This window comes from Pyrus communis, chromosome 7 (assembly GCF_963583255.1).
Source record: "Pyrus communis chromosome 7, drPyrComm1.1, whole genome shotgun sequence".
NCBI classification, from domain to species: domain Eukaryota; kingdom Viridiplantae; phylum Streptophyta; class Magnoliopsida; order Rosales; family Rosaceae; genus Pyrus; species Pyrus communis.
The window spans coordinates 4,976,510-5,002,500 of NC_084809.1; the positions used below are offsets into that span (position 1 = coordinate 4,976,510).

Here is a 25,991-nt window from a genome sequence, read left to right on the forward strand (position 1 = left end):
TCAGTAATCAATTTTTTGTGGGAACAAAGTATGGCAATCCCCATAATTTTGGATCAAAACAATTTCCATTTACATATGGACATAGTGTGACTTGTTTGGATAATGCGTTTAAATAATCGAAAGAGTTTTTTTTTTTTTTATAAATATTTTTTAAGTTTTAAAAGCACTTAAAATGCTTATGTAAAAAATTAATTCCAAAAGTACTTTATTTAAAAACGCTTTTAGTTAACCGCATGCTAGTGGTTCGATGATAAATGAAGGATTACAAGACTTTCTTAAAACTAAAAATTGAAGGTTTCAGATTCGAAACCTGTTGCTGGTGTGGAAGTCAAACTTGTTAGGCATTTCAGCCTTCTAAAAAAAGTGGATAACTATAACTTACAACCAATTATCTTTCTTAAAAAAAAATACTTTTAATCATTTAAAAATATTTTTCATACGAGCATGTAATCTTGCAAGACGAAAGGACAGCTAATTTAGAAACGGAAACATGGAAAATCTCAAATAAATAAATAAAATAAGCCAAAAAAAAAGAAGAGTAGAGTTTCCAGAATATCAGTGCCCTGAGCACAGTTCCCATGATTCCTCACTCCCACTTCGTCCTTGTTAACTCCGCTCTCCCTCTCTCTCCTCTCTCCTCTCTGTGAGTTATATGAGAGAGAAAAAGAGAGTTGTATTAGATTAGTTGGAGGGTCCGTTTCAGATGACAAGCAACCAAAACATGCATTCAAACACTCTGACCAGCCTCTTACTTAATTAGAGAGGGAGAAGAGTGAGAGAGATATTCCGTTGAGGGTGATGGGAATGGGATCTTATAACAATCACAGCAAGGGGAATGGAAGTGGTGGCAGCGGCAGCGGCGGCAACAGAGGGAATGGGAAGTCATATGGATTGATGTTGGTGTTGGCATTCGGGGCAGCGCTGCTCGGAGTGTTGCTCCTCCACAAGCTCAAGGAGCGGCGCATCTTCAACCTCCTCCTCAAAGAGAAGGACTCGGACCTTCTTTCCCTTCAACACCTCCTCCAGGTCTAATTCCCGATCTATCTTTCTTTCTCTCTCTCACATGCAACTCAAATTTTTTTATTTCAGTTTTAATTACATCCCTAAATCAGCCACCGAAGCCGAGTGTCTACAAAGGGACTACATGCAACTCACTTTTATATAATTATCTGTTTTGAAATAGCTAAAAGCGCTTTCTGATAATCGAAAACGGTTTTTGTGGTGAATTGAGAGTCGTTTTGAGCTTTCAATTTGCATGCATTTGTTTTGTTGTTTCAATATCAATATGCAGAACCAGAAGCTATTGAAAATTAAGCATTTTAACCCCAGGAAAAAGATTGATGACCGAGTTATAGGTTATGTTTGGAAATGCGTCTTTAAAAACCACCTTACTTGAAGTGTTTCCTAACGAAAGTACTTGAAGCACATAAAAGTGCTTCTTTCAGAAAATATTTGAAGTGTTTTCTTAAACTTAGAAGAATTTTAACATTTTTTACCAAATATAAGCGTTTACCGACCCTTTAATTTGACCAAATTCACATGTTATGTGCTTGTGACGTTACTTATTCAATCAGTTACCAATTATTTTAGGACAATTAGCAGAAATAATCACTTTTTGACATTAGCTGGCGACATTAGTTGTAGAAATGATCAGGTATCGTTATATCATCGTTGTGTTGTCGATATATTATTAATATGTGAATATACATTAAAAAAAAATATCATTTTTACAATCAAATGTCAAAAAATGATCACTCCAGCTAATTGTCCATTATTTTATTAGGGATTCATTTTTCTTAATTTCTTGGTTGCCGTTGAAGGAAGAAGACAAAGTGCGATGATTAAATTTATGATTGTTTATTCTTTTATTCAATGACCTATTGCTTCTACCCATGATTAAAACCCTTAAACTAATGAATAGGAGTCTTAAAATTTGAAGCAGATGTAATGGGGATTTCAAGAATTGTTACTCGTTTGAATTACAAGTCATCCAAAAGTCATTTAATAGTGTGGAATTTCAAGGTGCAGACTAATCTAATTATGTAGATGATTGCAAGAGGCTTGTAGCTCAATTCTTTTTCGTGCACTTAAGGTTCCGAGTTTGAATCTTCCCCTCCCCTAATATGAAATATCACAAGCAAAAAAAAATTACGTAGAAGACTAAAGTCCATGAATCTCTTCCCAATGAGCACACGAATGCATTTACACAAACAAGTTGTCGAATCATGAAACACAGCACAAACCAAGTGTGTGACTTAACTAGATTATATATATTTAGTAATGTTTTGTTAATTGGTTAATATCGCAGAAGGAGAGAGACTACACCAAAGAATTGAGAAGGAAGAACGAAGAGATTAAAGCAAAGCTATACCCAATTAGAACCCAGAAGATGGAGCTTGATAGGAGAATCTCGGAGCTGAAATCCACCATTGGTTCGCTTAAAGAGGAACTACAAACCGTGGAGGCTGTGCTTGAGGAGAAGCAAAGTGAAATCAAGGTGCTGAGACTGAGACTGAATGCCAATAATGGAAATCCACCAGCCATGGAATTGGTAGAAAGCTTGAAGCGCAAGGAAGCTGAAATTGAGGATTTGAAACACCAGGTTGAAGATCCGGTTAAGGTCAGGTCGTTGAGCACCGATGATCCATCAAATTCACTTGTAAATTTAACAATGTATGACAGTGTGTCAGGAAAAGAGAAAACAGAGGTCACTGAGAAAAAAGAAGAGGGTGATCGATTGCAGGAATCCACCGGAAACAAGGACATTGCGGAAACAATTTCAGGTGCGCATGGAAATGGGAATGAGTCCATTGGACAAGAAGATCAAATTGGAAATGGAGAGAAAGAAACTGATAGGAGGGAAACGAATAGTGGCACAGAAGAAGTTGAGAAGATTACCAACACAACCGGAAAAGATGGTGGTTTTGTCACTGGTGCTAAGGAAACTAATATTGCAAGTGAGGCTGAGACAATTACCAACACAACCGGGAAAGATGTTGATCATGAAGTAAATGATGGTGAAGAAAATAAGATCACAAGAAACGGGCATGTTGGACATATTGAAAACTCTGAACTAGGCGAGAAGCAGAAACTTTATGCCGCTCCAAAAGGTGGCGACAGACGGAAGAAAGGGAGATTAGTGGCTAAAAACAGGAGACTGGAGAATAGGGGAAATCTTGAGAACGAAGGAGTGGGAAGGGTGAGAACCAGAAGATTCTTCAAAGATGATCAGGTTGGGTTAATGGGAAGAGAAGATGAAGCAGGTTCAAACGGGAGACTAATAGGGGATCACCTCATTAATTCGTCAGATGTCAAAGGTTTGGAGCTTCAAAACTCTGAAAACACCGAAGAGCTGAAGAACAAACTTGCCCACGTCAACACAAGCGAAGCAAATGGTAAATTCGACAGTGTAACACATAATGATAGAAAACAGAAAGTTGAAGTTGGAGAGTTGGAAGAGCACGAAGCCAGAAACATCCAACAACAGAACCTGAACAGCAAGGATACCAAGAAACTGGAAGATAGTTTTGAAGAAATGAACACTGACGATCCACAGGACTCAGATTTGGAAGTTGCGGATGCGGAGGAACAAGAAACGGACGTGACCGATGACAATATCTTTGACGAATCTGGTTCCACTTTGGAAGAAGACAAAGAAGAGTACAGGGAGGAAATCGACGAGTCTGAGTTTTAGCGGATTTAACAAGTTGTCAAGACTTCTCTGCAAAAAGTGTTAAGTATCTGTTTTTGCAAGTCTGATTTACTAGTTACTTTTGTTTAGCGTGTTTTAACTTAATCGAGAGCTGCTGTATTTAGCAATAATCATCTCTAATACAATCAAGTGTAACGGTTGGTCAAGAAATGCCAAGTAAACGAATTGCAGAACCCAGGAGGATCCTCGCCGGATCCTCCAATCATATCTGTTCATCGTACATCGTGCTGTCAGAAATTATTGTAAATTTTTTTTATTTAAAATTGAATATAAACAGTACTTGACAAAAATTGATCGCACGATGTACGATGAATGAATGTGATTGGAGGATCCAACGAGAACCCTCACTCCTGCAGATCGAAAAAACAATGACTGTTCCGAACGTTTTAACGAATGACTCGACAGTTTTTATCCATGCCATATAGATGTATAACTTGACCTGAATATCATACTATCTTAGGCAAAATCGACGAAACGGTAAATACAAACTATGAAGAATAAGTTAAGACTGGATTGCTCCTCAAGAGCATGATAAACTGGTCTTTAAAGATAAGCCGAAGAAAAATCGAACTAGGAAGGAGGATGGCAGTATATTATTGAAACATGGAACGTTCCTGCATCGAATCATAAAAGTGACTACAAAGAGAACACAATCGAAAGGGGACATAAACTCCCAACAAAGCCATTAACCTCGATTTGTTTTCAATGTATCAATCTCCACAGATTGATCAGAAATCATTTGCTGACAAAGAAAATGAAATATGACAACACGTTATATCCAAGAAAACTCATTATTTCGAAGAAGTTCTGGGAATATCTAATGCTCCAAACCTCAGTGCGATGATTCCACCAGTTTCTGAAAAGAAACAAGAATTAGTCAGCAAGGGCTAAAATTACAATACAAAATAAACAAGAGTAGCATCAGTGACTCGTTAATGGAACGTTAAAATTCCTAGGCCACTTTGAGCGATGTCGACCTAGTTCAAACCAATTTTTTCTTTCTCCTCCCTGATGCTAGAATTACTATGACAGTCCCAGCCAACAAAGTCGAACACATTTAAAAATAAAAAGGCACAATGTAATGGATGCTTGACCACATAATAGAGCACTCTATACTAACCTAACCCAACCTAAATTCACCTAACCCGATTTGATTGATAGCTCTATGTGGGGCATTAGGAGCAAAGCAACACCGGTTGACAATTTGATCAAGTGGCCATATGTGAACAACTTGAAGATTGCAAACAAGCCTGTTGCCCATGGTTCAATATCATCTGATGATTATTTTGCAAATTTTCTTGGAAGCGAACCACTAACAACTCAATACCAAGCCATCTCTATTCTACAGCCAAAAACGTACAAGGAAGAAAAATACGATGAAGAGGCAAATGTAGGACAACCATTTATTGTAAGAGCATGAAGTGGGAGATGCAACGTCAGTGCTCAAATTATGTTTTTGGCATCACAGTTAACAAAATCTATACAAATGTATATCTGATTGATTGCACCAAAAAAATGACCAGGAGCCACTGTAAACAATGGAAAACAGCGCTCACTCAAGTAACACAAAAAAGTTGCCTTGCATGTCTAACGCCAAGGCCGGTACCCAACCACAACAAATCACTATATAATGGATGAAATCAATTTTACTGGAAACTAATGGGTGAAAGAAATCCGAAGTACCTCTTCCTTCTTGCCTCCAGAGAAAAACTTGTAACTGCTATAGATGAGTATACCCCAGCCAGATAGAGAGACAATTACGAACTGAAAAAGTACAGAATCCAGTCAAGACAAGTTCAAAACTTTACGTGCTGACTAATTTCTATTATACTAGTGGTTCAAGAACAACACAAATGAACTTCAACGAGTAATGTGTAAAAGCACTAATCCATAGCTAAAATCCTCTCGTTAGAATGTCTATATTCCATGAAAATCATGACTCGTTTCATCACAAGAGAAATCAGTAACATCGAAGCTGTGAAAATGTTCACTTTTGATCTAATTATAAAACATGAAATGAAATGTGGTTCATTAATATTGAGGAGATAAGGGCCAAAATAACCAAAATCCATTCTTTTGATTACATGTTGTTCATTAAGCCATAAAGATTCTTGCTTTTTCTTCATGGTTTTCAATTCCAAAAAATTGGCTAAAAATGAAAACCTAGAAAAAAAGCACCAAACATCACAACCCATTAAATTTCAACAAGAAACTTAGTTCATGAAATTGAATACCACGACAATATATAATCATGAGATCGAATACCACAAAAAATGGGGAGAGAGAGAGAGAGAGACTGACATGCTCTTCCTTCCATTTAGATGGGCTCAACGGGTCTTCCCAGACATTAACCTTTGGGGGTCCATGGTGATCTGCAAATTTTACATTTTTTTTCATTGAAATTAAAATCAGATCGGAAATTTACAATGCACAAAACACGAGACTGAAAATTTGGGATTTACCGGCAGCGCCGGCGAGGCCACGGCGATGGATTAGATTGGAAGTCAGAGACGAGGTCCTCGCGGTGGAGATGCGACTTGAAGTTGCAAATTGACGAGCTGCCGCCGCCGCTAGAGTGGCCATGGCTTTCAGGTTTCAGATGAGAGAGGGAGACGAAGAGGGAGAGCGAGAAGAAAGAGAAATACGAGCAAATACTTTTGCCAGTGAGCTACGGGTCATAATCATATGATGAACGGTTAAACGGGCGGAAACGCTGTCGTTTTGGCGTTAACGAGAATATTAAGCCCTGTACTGAGCCATTAATGAAAAACTATATTAATGAAATCCTATTTGTCAACTAAAAGATGATAAAAAGACATATTTATCCTCTATCATAACAAAAAAAAATTAAAGAAAAACTAATAAAAATGGCTTGAAAACTTTGAATTTTAATAATAAGAATAAAATAAACGGTAAAGTGAATAGTACCAAGATTTACTTTTTAGTATAAAAATATGGTTTTTCGTTAAAATAAACTGTACCGTGGGCTTTTCGTTAAAATTTTCAAAAATTAAGGACAGTAATCTAAAACTACATTAACGAGATATTAAGCCCAAGACTGACCCATTAGGCCCATCTAATATAAAACTACATTAATGAAATCTTCTTTGTCAACCAAAAGATGATGAAAATACATCTTTATTTTTTATCACAACAAAAAAGTTAAAACAGTAATCTAAAACTATATGAATGAAATCCTCTTTGTCAACCTAAAAATGATGAAAAGACATCTTTGTCTTCTATCACAACAAAAAAATTAAGGATAGTAAAGTAATTTCACAAAGCAAAATTTATGTTTCTTTTTTAACCTCACCTACGTGTAAGTTTATCATCTCTAATTTAAAATAAATAAATACAACATTTCTCCCTCTCTCCCCCTCTCCTCACTCCCTCTTTCTCACTCTCTTCCCCTGTCCTTCAATTTTAACAACTAAAGTAAAAAAATTTGCACACTGTGTGTGGGCACATACTAGTGTTTATTGATGTTTGAAGTTGAACAAACCATCTTTAAAAAAAATGTCAAATCTTAAGTAGAATGTCACGCAATTAAATTTGACAGCAGAAAGAAGCTCCAATTGATATGATAATCTTACGTGGATTGATATATGAATTTTTTGCTGCCAAATTTAACATATAAAATATATTTTTTAATTATTACGTTATAAGGGTCCCATTGCACCAATTATAAATCTTGAAAATTTAATTTTAATTGATTTCATTTTAAAAATGGGATCCTACAAATATTATTTACAATAAAAAAAAATATATGGGTTAGAGGAAGAAAAAATCTAACATTAGAACGAGGGCCATCAAATTAACATTTAACATATATCTTTTGTCATATACATCGGAGATGCTCTTAGTACTCTAGCCCTAGTGCCTAGACTGAGTGAAGCAAAATAAGCAAAAGAAGAATGGCAATAACACAAGTGCATATAACTCTGGCAATGCAAGTCTACTTTCTGCTACTCTTCTGATAGTCCTTAGCCGCCTCTAGCTGCAGCGCTCCTCGCCAAACGAACGAATTCACACACGCAACGTGGCTCTCGATGTCGTTCAGCTGCTGCCCTTGTGCATCTCCAAGTGCAGCCATGTCAAGGAACACTTGGTGGAGCTCAATGAGGTTCTTCTCCATCTTCTTCACAGCACCGAGCCTCTGTTGGATTTCTTGAACCGTGTCCAAAACTTGGCCACGGCCCTACTCCTCTATCTCCTTCAGGAGCAATGTCTCTCCCTCCCCGCTCGATATCAAATTCTCAACCGTTTCTTTGTAGGCCTTCTCACTTGTGATTGTGAAGGACCTCCAATGAACAATCTCTTTGTATTAGCACGCGATTTTGTGTTGAATAAGAAGAGTATCCAAGATAACTCTAATGATCCCAAGAAGAAGAAAATAGAGCACACTTTTAAAGAAAGCTCACAAAACAAACTAATTAGCAAAGCTTTTCTTATTTAGCTCTAGGCTTTGTTTTTCCTTGGATAATATACAATGCTTGGGGACTTGGGTATTTATAGCAAACCAAATGAAAGCTACACCACACACTTAATTAAACTAAGATTATTTGCTACCACACAAAACCCATTAATTACACCTAATTTTTTCCACTCAACCATACCTAACATTGATTCTCAACACTCCCCCTCAATGTTAGCTCTCATTTTTTGCACTGTGCTGAGCAGATAGCGAAAATGTTCGAGCTTGCCTGTACTTAAACTTTTTGTGAACAAGTCCGCAACTTGATCATTCGTCTTAACCTGTCTCATCTCAATCTCTTGTAGAACCTTTTCTCTGATAAAGTGGTAGTGCACTTCCACATGTTTAGTTCTTGCATGAAAGACTGGATTTTCCACCAAGCGAATGGCCGATTGGTTATCACAGTACAATGGTACTGGATAATCTACTGGTTGATGTAGATCACTCATCAACTGTACCAGTCATGCATTCTCTTGAGCTGCCATTGCTGCTGCTCTATACTCTGCTTTTGTGGTTGACAAAGATACCGTTGGCTGTCTCTTGCTACACCAAGAGATGGTTCCAGAACCAAGCTTAAACACATACCCAGTTGTTGATCTCCTGGTGTCATGATCTCCCGCATAGTCAGCATCACAGTAACCAACTAACTTGCAGTCTTCACCTTTCTTGTACAAAAGACCATAGTCAATTGTACTCTTCACATATCTCAGTATTCGTCGAACTGCTTCCAAATGAGGCTTCTTTGGATTTTGCATGTACTGACTCATCACACCAACTGCATAAGAAATGTCAAGTCGAGTCAAGGTTAAGTAGATCAGACTACCTACCAATTGTCGATACATTGTCGCATCTTCCAAATCTTTTCTTTCATGTGCACACATTTTGGCGTTTGGTTCCATCGGTGTCAAAATTGGCTTGCATTCGAGCATTCCAAACTTCTTCAATAAATCTTTGGAATATTTTTGCTGACAGAGAAATATTCTTTCTTGTGTGCGATCAATCTCTAGACCAAGGAAGTGCTTGAGTTGGCCAAGTTCCTTCATCTGGAAACGGACTGATAAATTCTCCTTCGTCCGAAGAATTTCTGCCTCATCATCACTGGTTATGATCAAGTCATCCACATACACTAGCACGATAACTAGCTTTCCTTCATTGGTTTTGACAAACAAGTTGGAATCTGCAGGTGTTACTGAATAACCACTTTGTGTTAGAAACTCTGCAATCTTACCGTACCACGCTCTTGGTGCTTGTTTCAAACCGTAGAGTGTTTTCCTTAACTTGCACACGTACTCAGGATGAGCTTCGCTTTTAAAGCCCATTGGCTGCATCATGTAGATCTCCCGATCTAACTCTCCATGCAAGAAAACATTCTTCACATCCATCTGCCACAGATTCCGGTCTTTGTTGGCTGCAAGTGCAAGTAAGACTCGTACTGTTGTAAGCTTCGCCACTGGACTAAACGTTTCATCATAGTCTAGTCCGTACTGTTGAGAGAAACCACGAGCTACCAATCGTGCCTTGTACCTCTCGATTGACCCATCTGGACGACGCTTTATCTTGTAAACCCACTTGCAGGATATGGGTTTCACATCTCTTGACTTTGGCACGAGATCCCAAGTCTGATTTTGCTGAAGTGCATCAAGCTCTTCTTTCATAGCTGTCATCCACTCAGAACTCTGCGATGCTTCTTCGAACGTCTCAGGTTCTGTTGCAGTTGTTTCTTCAATTATGGTTGCATTGGCGTATTTGGGATTTGACCTTCGTGTTATTGTTGACCTTCGGAGTTGAGATTGTGGAGTTGATTCTTCCGTTTCACTCGGCCCACCTTCTTCGTTTGGTTGTTGATACACGCCAGTTTGCTAAGGATTCTGAGCCACTCTTTGTTCGACATCATCGTTATTTGGATCTCCTGATTCATCTGAACTTGGTTGGAGTTGGATAGTATGCTCCCCCATCTTCTGTTGCAGCTTTTCTCCAAATTCTCTAGAGTCTGGTAGCACCTCCTTCTCTGATGACCACCAAGAAGACGCTTCATCAAACACCACATCTCGTGAAGTGTAACATCTTCCACTTGTTGGATCGCAACATTTCCATCCCTTGTATTCAGATAGATTTTGCAGCTTTTGTTTATCACCCGTCATATGATTTGAGCAGCCCGAATCTACGATCCAATCATTTTTGTAGTCAATGCGTTCTGGTGTTGTTACCGTGAGGGCTAATTCTTCTTCTTCCTCCGTAGCGAATAATGCTTCAGCATCCCAGCCATCTTCACTATTCTCCTTTGAACTGGAAGTAGCAGTATTACTTTCAACAGGCTCTTTCTTGGTCCAACAATCTTTCGCCATATGGTCCATCTTCCCGCAGTTGTAACATTTGCAGCTAAACTTTTTACTATTACCGCAATTCTTCCAAGCTCCCCCAGAACGAGAGCCTCCATTTCCTTGGTGACTTTGCACCTTTTCTCCATCCTTTTTAGATCCACTACCAGTGTACCGCTTGAAGGTGCCTTTGCTTTTGTTGGTGTAGAGTGCTTCCTCTTCACTCTTTAGTGAGACTCCTCCCATTTGCTTAGCCATAGCTTATTGACCTGCAAACAAATTTTCAAACTCAACAAGCGATGGTTGTGTCTGCCATCCTTTTATAGCGACAATGAACCCTCGATATTCGGGTCTCAAACCATGGATAATTATTCTCTTCATCCTGGTTTCCCCAATAGGAGCTGTTGGATCTAATTCTGAAATTTCGCGGCATATCGACTTCACCTTGTGAAAGTACTGGGCAATCGTCATGTCCCGTTGTACCATCGATAGCAGCTCATTCTCGAGAAGTTGCAATTTTGTATCGTTCCTCTTCGAAAAGAGTGTAACAAAAGTGTCCCATGCTTCCTTTGGCGTTTTAGCATCCCGAATGTGCTCCAACATTTCTTCTTCTATTGTGGTCTTTAAGGCAAACATTGATTTGCCTGCTTTAATTTTCCACTTCCGCAAGACGCCGTTAGCATCTTCCGCTGCCGGTTGTGTAACTTCACTACCACCGACAACCTCCCACAAGTCTTGACCTTGAAGGTAAGACTCTATACACGTTGCCCACGTGTTATAGTTTTGGTTGTTGAGCTTCTTGATTCTTCCAACAACTTGAAGATCACCCATCGTATCGGCAAGACTTTGACTACACCGAACAAGCTTGAGTGACTACCGTGCAGAGTAATACACTACTCTCGACACAAAGAAGCTCCCTCTCAAGGTTTGTGATAACCCCAGCAATAATCTCAAGAAATTTTTTTCTGATGTGGAAGATCAGTCAAAACTGCAACCACAGAGCATACTCGGAATTTCAAGAGACTTTACAACCAATGCTCTACCAAGAACGATCCCTGACCGACTTGGCTCTGATACCAATTGTTGAATAAGAAGAGTATCCAAGATAACTCTAATGATCCCAAGAAGAAGAAAATAGAGCACACTCTTAAAGAAAGCTCACAAAACAAACTAATTAGCAAAGCTTTTCTTATTTAGCTCTAGGCTTTGTTTTTCCTTGGATAATATACAATGCTTGGGGACTTGGGTATTTATAGCAAACCAAATGAAAGCTACACCACACACTTAATTAAACTAAGATTATTTGCTACCACACAAAACCCATTAATTGCACCTAATTTTTTCCACTCAACCATACCTAACATTGATTCTACCTAACATTGATTCTCAACATTTTGGTCCTTAAGCCTTGAAAATCAGCTATCGTGTCCTTTAGCTTCATGGCCAAGCCATAGAGCACTGAAGTTCTCGACCAGAAGATGACCCTGCGCCGCACCCTGCAACTTTTCGCTGATCGGCATTGGAATGTTCCAGCTTTTCCAACTTCCCCTTGATGAGTTTAACCAGCTTCAGGACCTGCTCAACATCAGAAACCATCCTCACGCGAAGCTGTTTCATGGATTTGGCATCATGGACGAGCTTGCTCTCCTCGTTCGCTCCCTCTAACCGTTTGTAATGCTGCACCACGCACAGCTCTCATGTCGTGTTGGACATTCTCCATCACCTTAAAGAATCCATCACGATCGACAGTTTCTTTCCATACGTCGCCACCATCCTGCATGTCACCGATGTAGACATGGCGCTCGACATCCTTGTATCTCTTGGACGAAGGCGAATCACTCAGAAACAAATCGTCCATCTTCGCAGCTCAGTTTCAGGTTTGGAATGGTGAGAGGCTCATAGCAACCTTCACTTTTTATGAGGACGGACATCGGAAAAGAAAAGAGGTGTTGATAAAGATAACTAGATATTTTATTGTTTCTCCTTCTGCTGTTTATTTGAAATTCAAATGTATCATAGTTATCTTAGGACTCCTATACTGATAAGGATGTTTCTTGTATAAAAACATTGTAACGGCTTACATTGAAACATAAGTACGTGTTGCCCACTGGATTACTCAAATAGAAGAAACATGATGAGCACTAAATTGTTGCGGCAGCTGCCGGCCCAAATGAAGTTCTGAGTGTAACGGCCATACAGTCACGGAAATTTGTGGCTTGAGAAGTGAAATACAAAAATGAAATACACTGTAGGGGATAGATTTTCAATTCATCTAGGGTTAGCAGTGTGAGCAGTGCCGTACAGTGAAAACTAGCATAAAAAGCGGATGTTATCAACAATCTATGTTTTTCTTCCTTTTTACAAGCGATATTTCTACTATAAGCAACATAAGAGGAAGACTTTATCTACGTAAAGTAAAATGAGATTACACGAAAGAATATGTTCAATCAGATAATGACCAAAATTGTCTTGCTCATTTACAGAAGCTTATACTCACATATACACTACAAAGGCAAGTTTCATGCATCAATCATCTTCCAAGCCAACAATTTCTAGGATATACGATGTCACTTGGCGCCCGTGATGCAAAACTTTGTTGCGAATCATGACATGATATATTTTGTCTTAGTTGCTGCTCATTAATTTGTTCATATTTCCGAAGTTCCAACTGAATAATACTGCACTTCAAACTCCTCTCTTCAATCTGTTCGTATAAAATCAGAATCAACGTCAGTTTTCCAAGTTTTGCGCGGTTCAAGTCATGTGACATTAAGCATTAGTAGGCGTAGTTTGGAACTTGATGGAAAAAAGACTTAGCGTCCGTTTATTACCTCTAGCGTGGATATGTTTCTGAAAAGCTCAAGACACTCCTGTAAAAGCAATTTTTCTTGTGCAACCACCTCTGCTAGTTCCGACAGTAAAGAAGCAGCTTGATCAGCCTGTTCAAGAATTGGCTTCAATGTAAGTCCACATTACATGAATCCCGGGTATACAACATTACAAAACAACTGAAGCATACCAATGGCAAAAAATTAGCAAGCAACAACTTAATGGAAGTTGTGAGATTCGAAGCATGTCGAAGAGCAATGGAAGCAGACTGAGTGTCCACCTGCATACGCACTCAGTTTTGTTAGAAAAAAAAAAAAAAAAAAAGACTTCTCTCTTGCCCAAGACAAAAGCTTAGAGTCAGTTTCCTTTGGCCTACCTCTGCACCTTCAATGAGGGGCACCCTGCAAACAACAGAATGCAAACACTCTTTCATCGTGCAAACCGCTGCCATATGTTGCCTTTCCATATCTCCCCAAGACTCCAACGACTTAAGCTACGCAAATTACAAACAAATTAGTCACATAGTAACACAGGTTCGTTTGAGTCAATCCAAACGTCTATACACCATCAAATCTTTTAACGAAAATCTGTATGTATCGTAGTCTGCTACTCACTTGGGAATAAAGTATAAAGTTCAGCTTCATGTCAAGCTTTTCTTTATGTAGCTTCACTTTCTTTTGTAGCACGGAATGTTGCAACTTCATCAAACCGTCCCAAGCATATAAAACATTGATCTACAAAATGTTTAAGAATGTAAAATGACTTTCATCGGAAACCTGACCGAACTAAATATAACTCCTATACCGAGTGCTTCCACTTCTAATTGAGCCGAGACATACCTGTGCTTGATTTGCTATGTTCTGATTCACAACATCAGCTCTAGCATTCGCAAACCGCCACTGCAAGATTCGATTATGAAGCAACCGAAGCTGATGTCCCATCTCTGTCATACTTGACCCCGAAGAAACCGAATTAGACCTCACCAACACACTAGACGGAGAAGATGAAGATTTTTTACTCTTGAACAAGTTCAACCCCGAGTTGAGCAACTTCTCCACCCCTTTAGTTTTTGAGGGACTCGTAGGAGGCTTCATGCTCGAAGACGACAATTGTACTCCCTTATTCTCCACAGACATCGTCGGCGACCCTGTTCTTCCCGGTGAAAGCGCCCACTGTGTGGTCGCTGTCAGCGAATGAGCCCTCCTGATCACATTTTTAATGGTGAATTTGTTCAGCTTCGGAGACTTGTCTCCCGATATCGGATTTGCGATGCTAGAACCCGATGTCCGTCTCCGATGCCTTAAAGTAATCTCATTCATGTACTTAGAAGAAACCTCCACACCCGATTTTCGAGCACTCTGACCAACATTTGGAGATCCCATGGTCATCCCTGAATAGATGTCACTGCACTCCGATCCCGAATCAAGAGCATCCGAAAAACCATCCGAAGTTCGGCGAGACGACTTCTGATGCAGAGCATTTTCGTCCACTGAAAATCTCCGAGGAGCAGCCACATTTGAATTGCTCGAAGACGACGAAGTACAAGAAGAAGACGAGTTAGATTTTCCGGGAAACCTGAATTTTCCAGTGAATCTCATCGACCCACCAAAAATGGGTCTGTGATTTTCTTTAGCGTTTTCTTTCGGATTATCCAACAAACCAAACTCACTGTACCTCCTCTGTCTGTCAAAGATTAAACCTTTACGTTCGATTCGATCTTCGTGCCCGTCGTTTCCGAGGTGATCGGCGAGAGTGTCGAGCTTCTTATGCGACGACATTGAGGAGGGCCATAGTTCGCGGTTGGGGCCCGAATCGTCGATTTTGGGTTTTCGGGCATCGGAGAAAGAAGAAATGGGTTTGCGGCGAACCGGCGAGATGGGGTGGTTCGTAGATGGGAGAGTGGTGGTTTCTGCGGTGGTTGGCGACGATAGAAACCGAGAGCTTACTTCCCGGGATTTGCGTCTTCTGGGTTTGTGGAATTGGTCTGTCACCACTTGATCATTCTTCATTGCCTGTAAGTTTTAAGAGAGAGAGAGAGAGAGAGAGAGAGGGTGGGGGGGGGGGGGGGGAGCGTTTTGACCACTTGTGTGTGTGCGAGAAATGGAGGATTTGAGAACTTGATTTTCTCTGCGTATGTTTGGGAAACAGATGAGACCCAAAACAAACCACCACATTCGAAATGGCGGCAAACGAGGTCATGTGCCGGCATATGAGGGGACTCTGTGAGATATTGGGGTGGAATTACTGAAAAGCCCTCGTGGGGGATGACTTGGTTATGGTCAAACAAACAAAAAATATTGCATTAAAGTTTTTACTTTTTAATACTATCATGATTGGGAGAAATTTTTAGTTATGATAGGAATACGGAAGTACATCATGTGTTTTTATTAAATGGTGGAAATTTTTATTTTTTAAATTATTAACATTTTAACGCACATATCCCACCATTTATATAACGACGCGTGATATACCACCCCATTTGACAATCACATTACAAAATCTCTCCATCATTCGATGGTCATATATTTTTCTTGTATGTCATTACGGTGTATATATTCTTTTGTCAATGGTTGAGCTGGTTTCTGAGAAGAGAAGAAGGAAAGGAGTGGGGAGCTTCGACCCAAGTGAAAATGTTAGCACCACTTTGAATGAGACATTTTAAATAAAATTTCTCAACTTGTAGTAGTAGGAGTGCGGTAGGTTAAACAAAGAATGGTAAAATACTAGTTATTACGAATCTTGAGATAAACTTAAAATACACAAAGTCACTATAAAATATAGATAAATTTAGAATAATTCTTACACTTGCATCATTTAATTATAACGATACATGTAACTAGGGGCGGATGCATTGAGGGGCAAGGTGGGTTAGCTGACTTCTCAAATTTCAGTGAATGTCCACGGATAACTTGAGTGTTGATTCTTCGAACTTCGGTGAATGTCCATGAATGACTTGGGTGTTGCCCCTTTAAAGGTTGGAGTTGCCTTTCATATATGCCTTTCAACTGATTGATAAAATGCATTAGGGAGGTGTTGCCCTTTTACAGTCTATTCCTAATATTATTTACCTCTAGCTTGTTTGTTGGTTGTGATTACAATTGTAGGCAGAAAAAAAAAGAAATAAGTAAAAAACTATCCAAAAATGCAAAGTAAATGAAATGTGATCTCAAAGAATAACAAAGCATCATCATTCTTGGACAAACATATTAATGGGATGCAGTGATATCAAACATTGTTAGTGTGTTCAAGATAAGTGTGTTTCTTTGTTAAACATTCATATGAGAGCAGCCGTGGAACATATTAGTTACCCATGCAAATGAGGCATTAACAAGTGTGCAATATGTCTTTCCAAATAACTTCAGACCTACCAATACTTGATGAAATGACGATATGCATGCTATTTCTGTTAACAAAAAATTTGCGATACGCACAGTATTCTTACTGATCCCCCTAATATTATTTCCTGGATCCGCCACTGCATGTAACATATTTGTGTATTGAAATTACATGCCATTTATCAAACTAGTAATTACCTCATGCACTTTATTTAGTGTCACATGAAAAAGAGGTTAGATGAAACTAATTTATCTTTGGAAATTTAGATGGTTTTGTTTTGTGTGGTGAAAGGAGTGAACATATAAGAGTTAACCAAGGGATAATATTGTGTTAATTTAATTGAGCCCGCAAAGTTAAGAGATAACGAAGGGTTTCATTGGAATCTGCCATTTGTCAATATTTGTTTTTGTAAGCTTCCGCAAATAAATTGGTATTTGATAATTTGTTATTAGTTTAAAATTTTTGGGTTAAAGTTGTTATGTCCTTTGTTGCTTGATATAAAAAATTGCAAAATTGAACGCCGTTGCCGGGGATCGAACCCGGGTCACCCGCGTGACAGGCGGGAATACTTACCACTATACTACAACGACCTTGCTGTCCTGGTCGACTATTTTATTTTATTTATAGTCTTAGGCCTGTGACCATTTTTCTTCCCAATTCCGATTTCTCCCTACCATACCGAGTTCCATGATAGGCAGACAAAAGTATTATGGGTTCAAACATAGACTTTACATTTTTCCCATCCGTTTGTATTCCATCAAGCGATAATTTAATCTAATCCACAAGCATGAAATCTGAACTTGAGCATTTGAATTACGTGTACGAGAATTTGAACTTGAGGGCAGAGGAGGGAGTTCTAGCCTACTCGGCAACTCTCACGTCTCCAATAATGTTCGTTAATGGTTGTACCGTTGTAGTTAAATCTTGAATTTTCTCTAGAACCTGGCCAACCAATTGACCAAACAAATTATAAGGATACAACAAAGGTTATGCAGTTCAACCTACACCAACAAATACTGCAAAAGAAAATAAATGTTGAAGAATAGTGGTTAGCATTAACAATTCTGAATGACTTATATGAAGTAAAATCATCATCTATACTCCAACACACCTAGGAAGATCAAATAAATACCCACCCATCTTACAACCACTACCCCATCCATCCATCCATCCATCCATCCATCTATCCATTCTTTCATCTTGCAAGAATCATGCAAGCACTCGTCCATGTCGTGGTAGAGTCGAAACTTCCATGCCTGAAAACTCAATGGAAATTGCACCGTTGCAATAACGAATGACTATAATCAACGTATTTCTCCCAGAGGGGCTTGTACTTTTCCATCCCGATCTTCAACCATGGTTTTGAGTTGCCGTTGTAGTGCAGCACAGCACCTTTCTCTATTAAGTGAGGGTCGACGGTTGTGTAGCCCAAACCCAGAATATGCCACGAGGCATCCAAAGGCTCTGTCAATCCGTAGAATGTCAACAATCCAGGTGGTAGCGTGCCAAGTTTCCACAATGTCCGGTCTACATTTCTTTCCTGCCAGTAGTGGTAGATGCCAGTGACATTCCTTTTCCTCCATTGAACCAAATCAAAAACATTCATCCCAAACGCCCATCCACAAGCATCAGGATCAAAATGCGCTCTTATGAGAGGGTGAGAGTAGTTCAGATATTTATGGTATCTGTGAAATGTCTCCATGCATGTCTCCACCGCACCATTGACATTACCGTTCAAACTAATGGAGAACAGATCAGATAGATCCTTCTGAACCACAACATCATCATCCAGAAATACCACCTTCTTCAGGGCAGGAAAAACTTCTGGAATATAGAACCTCAGATGATTAAGCATAGAAAGATACTTGGGGTTCCGAAACTTGATTGGTGTCCGCCCATCATCACTATTTCCAGAGAAATAGTAACTCTGAGTATCAGAGTCTTGGAGCTGCTTAAGTACAGGAACATAAGAAGCATTCAACCATGTAAAATCCTCAAACTTTTGAACCTCGACGGCTACACCTCTGAAGCTGTTTATGGAAAACCAGGCCTTCATTGCAGCATAGTTGATTTCATCAGTTACAAGATGGAAGACAATCTTATCTGGATTTTTGGAATTTAGAGAAGTTGAATTGACCACAACTGAAGTTGCTAGGATGTTGTCAGAGAAGACGCAGAAATGGTAGAGATTGTTATCCTTTAGTTTCATTTCTATTTGCTTTCTGTCCTTGATTTTCCTCTGTATATTCGGCTTTCTGAACCATTCACTGGTCAGCTGAATACCAAGGCAGTAGAGACTTTTTGGGACTTCTTCAGCAGCTATTTGTCCATACTTTGAACTTTTGTCACTCACCGAACTCATTTGTTCTTCCAGAGTTTGGATTTTGGCTTTCAGTCTCATAATCATGGTTGCACTATCATAATGGAGCTGCTGTGCTTGGTACAGTATAAGGGCCATATCACTGATTGCGGTTTCCGATTCTCTAATAGTCAGAGGAACTCGCCTGGTTGCAGCATTTGACAGCAGGATCTGCGAACTGCGAATCTGGGCACTTAATTCCCAGGCAAACTGAAGGTTGTTACTTTCTTTGGCGATCACAACAAAAGCTTTTGCAAGAGCAATTTGGTCATTGAGTTGCCTTGCAACTGAGTTGGGGCTCAACATTTCATCGGTAATATTAAGGCCTTCCATAATTCTATCACTCCCGAACTTCTGTGGAAGGAAATCAAGCACAAATTTTGTTAAGTTCGCAAAATAAATCGGAAAAGGTAAAGGGGAAAAAATGCATATTTATCACTTCCTCCAGAACAGAAAAGAAGAAAACAAATAGTTAATTCGTTTTCCAATATCTGGAAGGATGATATTGGTGCCGCCATGTAAGAGCAGCTTCCCAGCATCAAAAGCATATGACTTTTGTCATGATACACTTCCAATACAGAATGTTAGGATTCAGCGAGCATTTTTAACATTTTACGTTTAGATTCCATTTATTGAATATCAACGTCGAAAGTAGATTATTAAGTCGTATAAGTTATCTATGAGTTAACTCTGGCCATACCACATTAAATGTGTTGTCTTAAAGTTTCTGTTCTGGAGACTGGACCTATAACATCCACTCCTCCGCGTACTTAAAAATGACATCAACCTTGACTTTGTGATGACAATAAAATCTCTAGATTGTTCTATGGATCTATCAACTCTAGACATTTTACAAGAATCCACAACATGAGCAGAAATAACCTGAAAATTTTGAAACACTGAAAAAGACACAACCAAGCACATCCATATCATTTTTTATGATATGGAACCCAAGCATACAAAATCAAATCTTTCCTCTAGTAGCTAACAACTCCAACTACAAGACAAAAATATCATTGAATCCTAAAGCTTACATCTTTTTGTTGTTTTAGCTCCCAAAACTGAGAAACTCAGAACCCAGTTCAGCATTTTTTTTACCTCAGCTCCCAAGTTAAACAGAACCCCAACATCCCATACTCCAATCCCCTCCATTTTCCCACAGTTCCCTACACTTTCTAGGCAACCAAACAGAGTTCAGACACCCAACTAAACAAAAAAAAAAAAAACCAACAAAAAGGGCAGAGAAGTAATATACACATACCATGGGAATGACAGGTCTGGACTCCATCTGATTAACTCTGCTCAAAGTAAAAATGAAGAGCAAAACCGCAACCCCGCACAGCGCCCACCATAACGCATTTGGAAACCGCCGCCGGAGCGGCCTCCGGAAGTCCGCGGCTCTCCGCCTCATTACTCCCCACCGGTTCCAAATCTGAAGCGCCCAATCCAATCCAGAAAACCAGTTTGTTTCCCGAGAAAGTTGCTGCCCCTCTGAACAGAGATCGCAATCCGGATCAAAACATGGAGTGGCTGGATCTTGTCACATAAGGAGAATTGGGAATGGTAATTTAGGATTGTGAGGGTTGAATTTGTAGTGGGTTTTTGGATTGGGTGAATATTTAGTGAGGAAGAAAGGAGCTTTGTCTGTCGTCTTCTTTCTTCTTCTTTCACAGAGAGACAACAACAGTTGGTCGGTTAGTTCGTGTGTTGTAATTATGTGTGGAGAGGAGTGGCCTCTGCTTCTCTGTTTTTTTTTTTTTTTTTTTATTATTTTTTTTCTCAAGCCAAAGCTCTATAATTTTTTTTATTTTTTATATGAACGTAGTATTAAATGATCTAAAAAATTAACGGTCTTTTTATAAAATTCTAATAGACTTTTGCAACAATTGGATGTTCCAACTATAATTTTATGTTACACTCATTAATTGAAATTTATACAAAATTTAACTGTCTCAAGGTTTTATTAAATTTCTAATGCAATATCTAATAGTTGATTATCTGACCGCATAGTGGCATGTAATTTAATTTGATTTTTATTGTATTTATTTGGTTTTATTGAGATGGAAATAGCATAATTGAAGCAGAACAAGCAAAGGTTAGTAGAATAATTAATTCAATTTGGTGATGTCATTTTCGTTTAATCCCTAAAAGTCTCTTTCCTCTCGGACGAGACACAGCAACCCCCATCCGAAACTCAAACTCACATTTCAGATTTATGACAATTATTGGTAATTGATGACTGCCATCACATTATTAGCAAAAAGAACGAGATGTCGTTGTGATAGTATGAAATAATTTTGCATTATTATTTTTAAAAGTTAAAACATATACCAACATGTAATTGACTTATGATATTGCCACAATAATTGATTTATGATACAACATTTTTTTTTATTCTTTTTGGAAATTGTTATTAGCACTCCAAAAATCTCATTTTACACTCCGAACTTTCTATATTAGGAAAGAAAAATACACTTATGAGGAGTGTAGAATGAGATTTTTGGAGTACTGAGGAGTGTAGAATGAGACTTTTGGAGTACTAATAACACTTCCCTTCTTTTTTGACCAAAAATAAAAAATGTAAGGTAGATTTCTTTGTTTGATTGGAGATGGTCTCAAGTTCGTCCTCACATCACCTCTCAGTAATTTTTGTGCGGATTAGCACTAATTTGTGAGTATATGTAATGAAAATGAACTAAAATTAAGTTATATTAAGTGCAAAAAAATATGAGTCAGACCAGTTGAACAACATAACGTGTCTACTCAACTTGCTTTAGAATTTTGTAATAGAGAGAAAAAGAAACCCTTAGATAGAGTTCAATGCCTTTGTTTTCTTTTTCTTTTTTTTGGTAAAAATGCCTTTTTTTTCTTGATCCAAAGGTAAGTAACGTGCTTAAAACTTGGGATTCGTTTTTAAAAGCTTGGTGACTTTTACCATATTTGAACATTTCTTCCATTAACATTGTTAAACAAATCCTACCGATTTGTTGCCAAGTTTTGGCCTTTAATTTGTACAAAATCTAACGAAAACAGACACGGTGGTTCAGTAAAAATGTCTATAAACACTGTCCACAATTCGTAAGCCAGAGGATCGTATGTCATAAGTGTTCGTGCGACAGACAATCTTGTATAATAATACAACGGAAAAAAGCTAAATAATCAATGTATAGTAACACGACCATTTACGAAAGTAAGCCGATTCATCCATGGTGGTGCACATGAAAAGTGAGTGTGCGATACACTCTAGAACAAGTTAACTACTCGGACTGTGAACTAAACGATACACTCTTCAGAAAGGTTTATGGTAGCCTTCGACTTGAAAAAGAGTATGGACTAAAGCAGGAGTACTAAAGAATGGGAGTTTAACATACTTGCCGGCAAGAGCACACCTTATACACTCGAGCATGACTGAAACGTACACGAGTGCCACAACTGCCCAGTATTCTATGCCGAATGCGCCATTGAAGTGTATAAGCGGGAAAAAATTGCTTGAATACCAGACCACTTGCAGCATTGTCTCTAATAGCATTGCCATGATTACATGGTACCTAAAGAAGTGAGGCCACTCCTTTTTCTTCACCACTCCAAAATATGCCAGGAAGAAATATATCATTGTGAACCAATATGGCAACCTCTTTATTGCTCCTGGGACATAATAAACCAAGTCTCCAAACAATTCATAGTGTTCCATGAAGGGTTGAATATAAAACCCGGTATCAGACATCTGCAGAGCGATTAAGTGGGGGAGACATGCTAAAGTTCTCCACCACCATTCTGGCTTCTCTTTCATTTTCGGAAAAGGTATACTGATGGAGTTACTCTTCTTTGCTTGTGTCAATGTTGAAGATTTCCGTTGTCTTGGCAACATGGATATGTTGTGTGACTGATCGCCTTGATTCCCTCTCAACAGTCTCGATGACGTAAAAGAAAATTGCAAGTTTGGCAATCCTGAAAATTACATGTTTGGGATTATAAGGACAAACAATCTCAAAGATGCTCCTATCTAAAAGGCATTGCTTCTGTTATACATGACATTAAGCAACTGATTAATTTCAAATCAGGTTATATGAGAAACACGGATGATACTTGACACGAAACTTTGCATACCTTTCGGAGCCCACGAATGCAGATTGTGATTAGGTTGTTGTAGACTCCTGCTACTTGACAGTATAGGCACTGCATTGATGTTAGATCTGCATGCAACCCGGTTGGGCTTGTTCTGTCTTTTTAGATTGACATCCTTGTACCTAGTTAAAGACCATTATAATGTAATTGATTAACATGAGCTGGGAAACATTCATATAGACTTAGCAACACTCCGTTCATTACTCAAATGCTGCTAATAATTTTCCCTATTCCAGACCAGAAAAAGAAAAGGTGGATCTCAAGACTATCAAAACTAAATTGTTGTAATCTGTAAAAATAGTCGGAACAAGAAAACCAGTTAAAATCTATCTTCCAAGGCTCAGAAAAAGGGACTCATACACTAAAATTCCAACACAATATATTTGTCGTTGGAAAGTCATTTTGATCCTCCAAATAATCTCAATTCTCAAGTGAACCAACTTTATGGGTTTTCGAAATTAGCTATGGCTTCCCTTAGCACTTACAAATAGGTGATTGACGAATGTCACACTCTGTGCCAGATTAGAGGTTCAAAGTGTAACTCTACCATAATCTTTAACCAAAAGCAAGGCTACTCAATACTCAAAAGTGTCCCCCACTTAAACACTTAAAGCGCTAACTACTGATCGATAATGCAAACGATAAATGATGAGTTAATGGAATGAAAAAGTACTTAAAAATCAAATATTGAAGAATGTTAATCCTGCAAACATGACAGGGGAGACAGGGGAAGAAGGCATCCCACACCATAACAATTCAGTCAGCACAAAATTGCCAATAAAATCTGCCAAATGCCATACAAATCTGATTCACACACACAACTAATCACATTCCATTGCCTAGAATATCTAAATCCATACCATACTCCTACAAAGGGATTATCGATAACTAATTTCTAATCAGACCTACTTTTCGACCTTGAATTTAAAGTTGAGCTTACAAGAAGAGTGCTAAAATTACGAACCAAGATTCAGCTTATGTAACAAACCTCTAAACTACATTCAGAATTTCATAAATTCCCAATTGTTCCCTCTTACATAATATCAAAACTATGAAAATTCGAATTAAATTTTTCGTTCCTAACCTCCGAAAATCCGAAAAGTATAATCTACCACATTATGCACACCAAATAATCCAGAAACGACCTACCACAGCATAAACAATGGAATAATTAATTTAGAAGTATTACAACAAACACTATTAACTAATAACAACCCCCAAAACAACCAAATTCTCCACTTTTCCAGGAATTAAGAATTCGAAAAGAGAAAAACGCACGACGCCAACACAACCCAGAAATGGTTCCCTCTTCCGAATCTACTTTTCCAAAAAAGAAACGATTTTTAGCATAATACAACGTTTTCTCCGGCGATTTTACATAAACTATCAGGTTTTTAATTTTTGGTTTCCAAATTTTGTTCATTTTCCCTTTGTTGTTGCCGTTGTTTATAAATTTTGTAATTTTCGGAGAACAAAAGAAGGTGTAGCTGCGAGGAGGAAGAAAACGTACCGGGACGCAGCCGGGGAGGCAAGAACGCTGAGGCGGCAGCCCAAGGCGGTCGCCATGGCTTCTTGAGATGTGTTGTGGGTTCTCTCGCACTCTTTAGAAACTCGGCGCAGTCTGCCTTTCTTTCCCCGCAAGTATATGGCCCACCCTATTTTATAGAATTTCCCCAGGGCTTCGTTGTAATAACCAAAACTTCAGGGGTCTGTGCGTACTTTTCCATTTTTAGTGGTGTACTTGGTTTTGTGAGGGAAAATTATCATATTTCGTTTTTACGGTAATTGTAGCTCAAATGGTTTAAAACATTTATCAAGTTAGTCTGATGCTATTTGATTCTTCCCTTGGAGTAACGATTATTGGTGTTCTGAAAGTCCAATCTTTGGATGGTAAAAAATATATATATTTTTTAATATTTTGAAGGAGGTAAAGGTAAGTTAAAGATAATAGTTGTTTCGAGAAAGAATTATGGAATTGGTCTAAAGAGTATATCAACTTTTATGCACCAAATGATTGATACCAATTAAATGTGTACTTTAATTTAAGTTGAAATTGATTAATAATTGTAGTAAAAATTTATATGGTGCAAAAAGTGTCACATCATTTAGTGCAAAAAATGGTGTAAATATTTGGTGTAAGTAGCACAACCGAATAGTAATGCTCGATGCACCAAATTTGCTCACTAAATCAAGTACTAAATGATGTGAAACCAATAAAATTTATACTTTAATCCAAGTTGGAATTTGATTACTAATTGTAATCAAAATTTGCATTGAGATAGCAAAGGGCAAACAAACGGTATTACAACGTCAGTCCGTAACAACAGATGGTTGGTGAAATTAATAGTTGACTCTACCTATTAGTGATGTAATAAGAACATATATACATTTATAGCCGTGAGGCTTATCGTTTTGAAGCACCAGAATTCAGCGTTTATTTTCTTCGGGATGTTTTATTGATGCTTGAAAACAAGTTTGATCTATTTAAGCATGTTTATTTTCTTTAGGTCGATTTTTAGTTCTTATTCCTCCACTGAAAACAAAAGGAAAGTAGTTTCCCGAAAGGAGAAAAGGAATTGAAACAAGCAAATTGGCAGGCTGGCTATACCGTTGGGGACAAAGCAGGAAAGGCTTTGTGTTTATTGGTTGAAACAAGCCTTTGGCTTCTTGTATTAGTGATTTTGGAATGAAAGAGGACCTTATCTGCTAAGCGAGAGTGCAAATCACGACAGTGGTTCATATTCTCACTGTATGCTATAGGCGAGTTTGATCGCAGTGAGGTTGATCTGGTAGCTCTACTACTGGAGGTCAGCTGTTTGAGTTTGTTGTTGTTGAATA

General features: G+C 38.5%; 4 protein-coding genes, 1 non-coding gene and 1 pseudogene across 6 annotated transcripts; 1 reads left to right on the plus strand and 5 right to left on the minus strand.

The window, feature by feature from the left end:
- Positions 1–90: 90 nt before the first annotated feature.
- LOC137740960 (uncharacterized) lies at positions 91–3,880 on the plus strand. Its single transcript, XM_068480764.1, has 2 exons — positions 91–1,026; positions 2,309–3,880. Exons 1-2 carry the CDS (start codon positions 799–801, stop codon positions 3,692–3,694), a joined length of 1,614 nt encoding a protein of 537 aa, XP_068336865.1. The 5' UTR covers positions 91–798; the 3' UTR covers positions 3,695–3,880.
- A 3,712-nt stretch (positions 3,881–7,592) lies between these two features.
- On the minus strand, positions 7,593–12,362 carry LOC137739427 (syntaxin-124-like; annotated as a pseudogene).
- Positions 12,363–13,034: 672 nt separating this feature from the next.
- Positions 13,035–15,342, minus strand: LOC137739429 (QWRF motif-containing protein 3-like). Its single transcript, XM_068478993.1, has 6 exons — positions 14,173–15,342; positions 13,948–14,067; positions 13,710–13,826; positions 13,524–13,613; positions 13,336–13,443; positions 13,035–13,208 (listed from the first exon to the last, which is right to left on the minus strand). The coding sequence occupies exons 1-6, from the start codon at positions 15,340–15,342 to the stop codon at positions 13,035–13,037; spliced, it is 1,779 nt and encodes a 592-aa protein (XP_068335094.1).
- Positions 15,343–17,187: 1,845 nt separating this feature from the next.
- Positions 17,188–17,259, minus strand: TRNAD-GUC (transfer RNA aspartic acid (anticodon GUC)). Its single transcript has one exon. It is a non-coding gene; the product is annotated as a tRNA-Asp (tRNA).
- A 270-nt stretch (positions 17,260–17,529) lies between these two features.
- On the minus strand, positions 17,530–20,752 carry LOC137740147 (probable galacturonosyltransferase 10). Of its 2 annotated transcripts, none has more exons than XM_068479960.1 (2): positions 20,290–20,752; positions 17,530–19,379 (listed from the first exon to the last, which is right to left on the minus strand). In XM_068479960.1, exons 1-2 carry the CDS (start codon positions 20,437–20,439, stop codon positions 17,934–17,936), a joined length of 1,596 nt encoding a protein of 531 aa, XP_068336061.1. In that variant the 5' UTR covers positions 20,440–20,752; the 3' UTR covers positions 17,530–17,933. The 2 variants fall into 2 exon arrangements, with proteins under 2 accessions (XP_068336061.1, XP_068336060.1); XM_068479959.1 differs by having other exon boundaries at positions 17,534–19,382.
- Positions 20,753–22,122: 1,370 nt separating this feature from the next.
- LOC137738816 (protein TIC 20-IV, chloroplastic-like) lies at positions 22,123–24,761 on the minus strand. Its single transcript, XM_068478288.1, has 3 exons — positions 24,664–24,761; positions 23,136–23,275; positions 22,123–22,976 (listed from the first exon to the last, which is right to left on the minus strand). Exons 1-3 carry the CDS (start codon positions 24,717–24,719, stop codon positions 22,318–22,320), a joined length of 855 nt encoding a protein of 284 aa, XP_068334389.1. The 5' UTR covers positions 24,720–24,761; the 3' UTR covers positions 22,123–22,317.
- Positions 24,762–25,991: the final 1,230 nt, after the last annotated feature.